At 45.1% G+C, this 8,182-nt stretch overlaps 1 protein-coding gene across 1 annotated transcript; it reads right to left on the bottom strand.

Moving 5' to 3' along the window:
- Nucleotides 1-2,471: 2,471 nt before the first annotated feature.
- On the bottom strand, nucleotides 2,472-3,793 carry LOC125517128 (ergosterol biosynthetic protein 28-like). Its single transcript, XM_048682316.1, has 3 exons — nucleotides 3,547-3,793; nucleotides 3,271-3,477; nucleotides 2,472-2,711 (listed from the first exon to the last, which is right to left on the bottom strand). The coding sequence occupies exons 1-3, from the start codon at nucleotides 3,689-3,691 to the stop codon at nucleotides 2,641-2,643; spliced, it is 423 nt and encodes a 140-aa protein (XP_048538273.1). The 5' UTR covers nucleotides 3,692-3,793; the 3' UTR covers nucleotides 2,472-2,640.
- Between the last annotated feature and the right edge of the window lie 4,389 nt (nucleotides 3,794-8,182).

The raw sequence follows: 8,182 nt of genomic DNA, 5'->3' as shown, positions 1-8,182 counted from the left end.
TTTTTCCTTACCAAATTCCACCTACCAAAGGCACTTCACTCCCCGGCAACGGCGCCAGAAAAGAGTCTTGATGACCCACAAGTGTAGGGGATCTATCGTAGCCTTTTCGATAAGTAAGAGTGTCGAACCCAACGAGGAGCAGAAGAAAATGATAAGTGGTTTTCAGCAAGGTATTCTCTGTAAGTACTGAAATTATCGATAACGGATAGTTTTGTGATAAGGTAATTTGTAACGGGTAACAAGTAATAAAAGTAAATAAGTTGCAGCAAGATGTCCCAATCCTTTTTGTAGCAAAGGACAAGCCTAGACAAACTCTTATATAAAGGAAAGTGCTCCCGAGGACACATGAGAATTATCGTCAAGCTAGTTTTCATCACGCTCATATGATTCGCGTTTGGTACTTTGATAATTCGATATGTGGGTGGACCGGTGATTGTGTACTACCCTTACTTGGACAAGCATCCCACTTATGATTAACCCCTATTGCAAGCATCCGCAACTACAACAGAAGTATTAAGGTAAACCTAACCATAGCATGAAACATATGGATCCAAATCAGCCCCTTACGAAGCAACGCATAAACTAGGGTTTAAGTTTCTGTCACTCTAGCAACCCATCATCTACTTATTACTTCCCAATGCCTTCCTCTAGGCCCAAACAATGGTGAAGTGTCATGTAGTCGACGTTCACATGACACCACTAGAGGAAAGACAACATACATCTCATCAAAATATCGAACGAATACCAAATTCACATGACTACTTATATCAAGACTTCTCCCATGTCCTCAGGAACAAACATAACTACTCACAAAACATATGCATGTTCATAATCAGAGGGGTATTAATATGCATAATGGATCTGAACATATGATCTTCCACCAAGTAAACCAACTAGCATCAATTACAAGGAGTAATCAACACTACTAGCAACCCACAGGTATCAATCTGAGGTTTTGATACAAAGGTTGGATACAAAAGATGAACTAGGGTTTGAGATAAGATGGTGCTGATGAAGATGTTGATAGAGATTGACCCCCTCCCGATGAGAGGATCGTCGGTGATGACGATGGTGATGATTCCCCCCTCCCGGAGGGAAGTTTTCCCCGGTAGAACAGCTCCACCGGATCCCTAGATTGGTTTCGCCAAGGTTCCGCCTCGTGGCGGCGGAGTTTCGTCCCGTGAGTTTGCTTCTGATTTTTTCCTCGAGGAAAGACTCCGTATAGCCAAAGATGGGCATCAGAGGGCCACCAGGGGCCCATGAGGTAGGGGGCGCGCCCCCCACCCTCGTGGACGGTGGGTGGCCCCTCTCTGGTACTTCTTTCACCCAATATTTTTTATATATTCTGAAACGTGCTCCCGTGAAGTTTCAGGGCTTTTGGAGTTGTGCAGAATAGGTCTCTAATATTTGCTCCTTTTCCAGCCTAGAATTCCAGCTGCCGGCATTCCCCCTCTTCATGTAAACCTTATAAAATAAGAGAGAATAGTCATAAGTATTGTGACATAATGTGTAATAACAGCCCATAATGCAATAAATATCGATATAAAAACATGATGCAAAATGGACGTATCAGATCGCGGGCGGGGCTAGCGGGAAGATGGCGATCGGGAGAAGCGACGGCTAGCGGGGAGGTGGCGCGACCAGTGCGGGGGACGCACGAGCGGCGGCGGTGACGCGTGAGGAAGCACACGGCGGCGGCGGCGGTGACGACGGAAGCGAAGGTGAGGATTAAAACCTAAAAACTGATATCATGCATTGTTTTTTCCTTTTAATTCCTCCAAACCGAATGAACCCGAAGTGATGCATCCGTTTCGTTTTTATACTCGGATTTGTAGTCTAACTTCGAATTTGGGGGCGATCAAGATAGCTCTCACGGCATGACTGAGACTATTCTTAGTGGGAGTAACATAGATCATAACATGCATATCACATGATTTTTTTATGTAGGAAGTAACTAAAGACGAAAGAGATAAAGTAAGTAACATAATATTTTACCATCATGTATAACTTCATATGGAAAATGACTATAAAGTAATAAATGAAGGCGGAAATGCATAGGAGCTCTCGGTTGCCATGCACCCCATATGAATGGTAAAATAAAAAAACTAGAAAAAAAATTCTGAAATTTTGGGTACCAAACCTGGTCGTTCATTCTACTCATGTACGAAGTTCCGCGAAGAAATTAAATCCGTGATATTCACAATGAAGAAAATATAGTCCAACTTACAATTCATTCAAACATTTTTTTATAGAATTGTTTTTTGTCATTTTTGCTGAGAGTACTATGGATGTCATTTCTTCACGGAACTTTACACAGGAATAGAATGGTCGACCAGGTGTGATACCCCGAATTTTTAGATTACTTTTTTTTGTATTTTTAAAAACTTTACTATTCATATAGGGTGCATGGCAGCGGAGAGTTCCTATTCCTATTCATGACACATAAAGTAGAGTGGCAAAGGCATAACAAGAGATCATAAAACCGTGTCGGTACTCTTCCTTTAATAGTTTCATGGATGGAATAATACAGTGTACACACGGCAAAAGTAAACAAAAACAGATTTGCAGCGAAATTTATTCTGTTCATTGGCAATTTCTGAAGGCCCCATCAATTGACGAGGCGGTAACAGTGGAACAAGCTCATGACCGCTTCGTAGCACGGTAGCCAAGAGTGTTCCTCCAATGGACTAGCGTCCATATGATCGATGGGACTGCAAGCATAAGAGAGAATCAAACAGTTATTACTGCTGAGAAAATAAAATTGCACTTGTCACAGATGTTGTAGGTTGTTATGAATAGTAATAGTACTGGGTGCTCCCTCCGTGTGATGATGTAGTACATATACTTCTTTTAAAATAAAACATTGTAAAGTTTGATAGAATTAATTTATAAATATGTTAGTAGCGATAATATCAAATAAATACAGTATAAACATATATCTCATGGTCCATCTAATGATATTTATTTAAAATTATGGGCGCAAATATTTTTTCTATAAGCTCAGTCAAATTTTCTAAAAGTCAATAAGAACTACATCCATGCAAGAGATTAACTGGTTAAGTATATGTTCTGAGCAAGTCATCTCTAGGAGGAGGATTTCACTGCAACCAGCTATTGGTATCTATCTACTCCCTCCGTTTTAAAATAAGTGACTCAACTTTGTACTAATTTTATACTAAACCTAGTATAAAATTGAGTCATTTAATTTGAGACGGAGGGAGTACTAGATACACCGCACCGTGATCATTAGCGCAGAGTCCATTTAGTCACCTGCAAAGAAGCCGAGCGTGCCGAGGCTTGCTGCGGTGATGGTACGGTACACCAGGTACTCCGCGACGAAATGGCCATAGGCGTAGACGAAGGACAAGAGAGTTGCGGCGCAGAGCGGCTTGTTGTCGAGGTTGAAGGCGCAGAGGAAGCAGAGGGTGCACGACAGAAGCGTCCACACCCCAACGGTACGCGCATGCACATCAGTCACTGCACGCGCGCACGCTTGTTAGCCAAGGCTACATGTATACAGGAAGATGAGATCGATCGAGGGCGCACCGTGCGTGTTGGAGTAGGTGCCGGAGCGGACCGCCCAGGCGTCGAAGAAGCCGGACCAGGCGAAGACGAGGCGGACGGCGCCGACCACCACGAGCCACCACCCGAGCGCCGGTAGCGCGACCAACTTCCGCCCAGCGGCACCCATGCCTTTGCGTACGGCGCACCACAGGTGCGAGAGGCGTATGGAAGTTGGAGGGAAGGACTGGAATGATCAAAGCTTGAGGCTCAGACCAGAGGGAGTCGGGTATGTTTTATGGGAAACGTTTTCCGCCGGCAGTCCGTACTAACTTTCCGCCGGCCGCGTGCGCGCGCTGGGACAGAAATCCAGTCGATTATCCCTGGCCATACGTTTTTGTGCGGGGTCCATCACCTGGCCTTTCACATGACTTTATCTTCTTCCTCCACGCGACTCTTTCTTCTCCTTTGCCTTTTCGTCCTCCTTTCTCTTTCTCTACAAGGCAGCCATGAGAGCTCCTGCCCGAGCATGTTTTATTCCCCTCCTCTCTCCACATGTCTCTTCTCTGCTCTGTGCTCGCACAGCGGTGGACACGACCAGGGCAACAGGGGGTGCTACGCCCACGACGAGCAGATGCTAGAACTAGTGGCGCCGATGCTGCAACCGACGGCCGCCATGAGAGTCACCGCAAGCGACGGGGAGGGAAGTGTTGCAACCATGGCGTTCAAATGTTGGAACCGTGATGTTTAGATGCTGGAATCATGGAGCCTTTTTGCTACATATATTCACGGCGGAGCTGTGACCAGCGACGCGGGCGACGACGTTTTGCTACAACTGTCGTCGATTTTTGCTTCCACCAATGATTAAATTTGCTACATGCGTTCATGGTGAAGTTGCAACCCGCGACGACGTCGACGACATTTTGCTGCAACCGTCGTCCGATTTTGCTACGACTGATGAGATTTTTTTGCTGCATCCATCATGATGGAGCTTCGACCGATGACGATGGTGATGAAGTTTTTGCTGCAACCGCCGTCAGGTTTTGCTACGACTGGGCGAGAAATTTGTTACATCCATTCTTTTTTTAGGCAAAGACCGATGGCCGTCGTTCCTGGCGAAACCCGTGCGACGAGCATCAATGGCGAGGGATGGTAGGCGGTGCACTAGGACCATAGCGCGTCCACGGCGGGGGTTCGAACAGATCGGCGGGGTTGGATTGAAACCAGCGACGTCGAAGCTGCAACCGAAATTAATGGTGACCGGGGGAGAGTTCTTTGGCAAACATCGGGGAAGAGCAGCGCAGCAAGGCGGCGAGATGCGAGCAGCCGGCGGTCGTTCGCCTCGCCGGAGCCGCGGACATGGACGGAGTCATGCGGATGAGGAGGCGAGGGCCTTTTTTTTTCTAACTACCAGGCGAGATCCAACGACTCCCATGATACAGATCGGACGACTGCTACGCGTCCGGCCCAAATTTGGGCCGACGCACCGACACTGATCATTGCCCATGTTTTATTGCTGCTAACAAGTTCTTCCTCCGTTTTAAAATTCTTGTTTTAAATTTGTTTAGATACATATGTACTTCCTTCGTCCCATAATACACTAGTGTTAAAAACGTTTTTATATTATGGGACGGAGGGAATATCTAATACTAAAACTTGACTTGATACATACGTATCTAGACAAATTTAAGACAAAAATTTTGGGACGGAGAGAGTACAACAGTGGACCATAAACCCACTTACATGGCAATTTTACCTATGTGGAGAAGAGAAACATGATATTTTTTTTTGTAAAAGTGAGCTCTGATACAAGAACCAGTCTCTATGCGTGCTCCTAGGTAAAATCATTTATTGTGAGAAAAGAGATAAAGGAAAACTAGCAAGAAAAAGTTATAACCTTATGGCCGACCCTATCTATTGTATGACTAATTAATAATACTAACTCTTGATGATATGACATGTTCATATTATCAGCAGCTCGCTATACTATTAGGCTGGTCTAAGTTACTGTTTTTATAGTGCAAAGTAACATAGTAGAGCAAGTACAATAGAGCCGAGTCAGCGGGTTATAAGGAATAAAATAGTATATTTGTACTTAGTTGGAGGAAAGAGAAGAGGAGAGAGAAGGTAAGCGGGATCTTCGTGAAGAGCCAGCTCTAGCACGTACTCCTAGGCACTTTATGAGAATGAAAGGTGGGCCACATAACAAAAAAAATAGTACACTCTTTTGATCTACTATTGTACATGTTGGATATAAGATGGGTTGTAGATGACATGGCACTGGCTTATAGCCAGCGGCTAGCTATACTATTAACAATGCTCGTAGTACTGTCATAGTTGTCTTCATTTATTATCTTGTAGACTCATTTTTTTGGGAAGTGTTATGTTAAAATAACATATTATGTTACTATAAACACATCTCTTCTTATTAAATACATGTCACATAAGCAATTTTGCCTTTGACTACACTAGTTATTAGCTAAGTTAAATTGATCATAGTAGAGGTAACATAATCAGTATCATACACTTGGGACTATAAAAAACGCTGACATGATAGAAAATTAAATAAAACAAGAAAGTTGGAGTAACATAGATAGATATCGTATCATAATAAATGCTATGCTACTATGCATCATGCATGCTAATAAATAAACTTATCTAAACACATATATGGTACTATTATGTGATATTATGCACTATAAAAATAATATTATACACTAGTATCACATGCTCTTCACTATGAGTAGCCTTACTCCCACTATTAGTAGTCGTTAGCCTGGTGTTTTATTTAAAAAAAATTAAAGAGAGGCTATGCTTGAGTATATACCTGGCCAAACATCGGGCCGGACCGGGCTTTGGGCCGGGCTTAGCCAAGCCCGAGCCAAAAAACCTGGGCCCGAGCCCGGCCTGGCCCGGCCATCGGGCCTAGTTTTTGGGCCCAAGCCCGGCCCGAACATGCAAAAGCCTGCCGGGCCTCGGGCCAGGCCCCTTCAGAAAACTGCAAAAATGCCGGGCCCAGGCCCGGCCCGGCCAGGCAATCGGGCTCAAAATCTAGGCCCGAGCCCGGCCCGGGAGCAGCGTCGGGCCGGGCCGGGTCGGACTTTTTCGGGCCGGGTCGGGTCGGGCCGGCCGGGCCGGGCTGCCCATGGCCAGGTCTATTTGAGTACTTCCCAGTGGGCATTGAAAAATGTTATTTCCTTTGAAAGTTTCCAAAATGCAACTGTAATCATCAGACCAGAATATCCATATTTTATTTAACGACCTCTACGGTCAAGTGCAAGGTTTAGACCATTCAAACTAGGAATTAAATTCTACTATAACCGTAGTAGGTCACTTTGCACCAAATACAATGAACCCATACACACTCTCTTTGGATAGCTGTTGATACCGAAAGAATATCTCTTAATAAAAGCATCTATGACGCGGAGCATCCTATGGACATTACCATATCAAGAGTCTGTTCGACAAGTGACACGTGCCACATCTATTCCACATACGTAAAGGTTAATCATCTCCTTTACACATGTTCACTTGACCGCTTCGAGGATGGTATACTACTTGACATCTCTCTCGTGTGCATGTATAGGTATTACCGAAGCTTCATCAACGACGAGGAGGAGTTCAAGCGCAAGAGAACATCTACACCATCCAAGAAGGGAGAAGTGATGACCCACAAGTATAGGGGATCTATCGTAGTCCTTTCGATAAGTAATAGTGTCGAACCCAACGAGGTGCAGAAGGAAATGATAAGCAGTTTTCAGTAACGTATTCTCTGCAAGCACTGAAATTATCGGTAACAGATAGTTTTGTGATAAGGTAATTTGTAACGGGTAACAAGTAATAAAAGTAAATAAAGTGCAGCAAGATGGCCCAATCCTTTTTGTAGCAAAGGAAAAGTCTAGACAAACTCTTACATAAAGGAATCGCTCCCGAGAACACATGGAAATTATCGTCAAGCTAGTTTTCATCACGCTCATATGATTCGCGTTCGTTACTTTGATAATTTGATAGTGGGTGGACCGGTGCTTGGGTACTGCCCTTCCTTGGAGGAGGAAAAAGCACCCCAAGACGTGAAGCATCGGAGCTCTATGGACACCCCGGGTGCCCGCACCATCCACCCCCGGGTGCCCGCACCATCACCAGCGGGTGCCCGGCCCCGCCAACCGCCAAGGGCGCGGCCCCCTGGACGCCCGGGTGCTCGGCCCTCCGTCTCCAGGTGACCCTCGGGCGTCCGAACCCCTTGACCCCGGGTGCCCGGACCCTCCACCGTAGCTACGCATATTTCTGGATAATTTACCTATGTACCCTTGTTTTACCCCCCAATTCGTCCCTAGCTTATATATACTTCTCACCTTGCTCATTAGAGGGGATAGCAAAGTATTTGATAGACAAAGAGAGAGCTTTGCTCATCTTCCTTCTTTTGGAGATCTAGACCTTCTCCTGGAGATCAAGCCCTCCTCTTGGAGAAGGATCCCTATCATAGGATCATCAAGACCTATTTCCTCATAGGATTGGGATGAACTAGTTACCTCTTGTATCTTCTTGTGTTGGATTTAGACCTTTGTATCTCTCTTTGTGTGATTGGATCTAGCACATGTGTGATTGGATCAAGTCAATTTGAGTGTTCCTCTTGTTTTCCGCCTTTGTGTTCTTCTTGTTCTTGGGGATTTCCCCTCCAATT

The sequence above is a fragment of the Triticum urartu genome, chromosome 6 (genome assembly GCF_003073215.2).
Source record: "Triticum urartu cultivar G1812 chromosome 6, Tu2.1, whole genome shotgun sequence".
In the NCBI taxonomy this organism is placed as follows: Eukaryota; Viridiplantae; Streptophyta; class Magnoliopsida; order Poales; family Poaceae; genus Triticum; species Triticum urartu.
The sequence above is the reverse complement of the archived record's forward strand: the minus strand, read 5'-3'. Positions and strand labels throughout refer to the sequence as shown.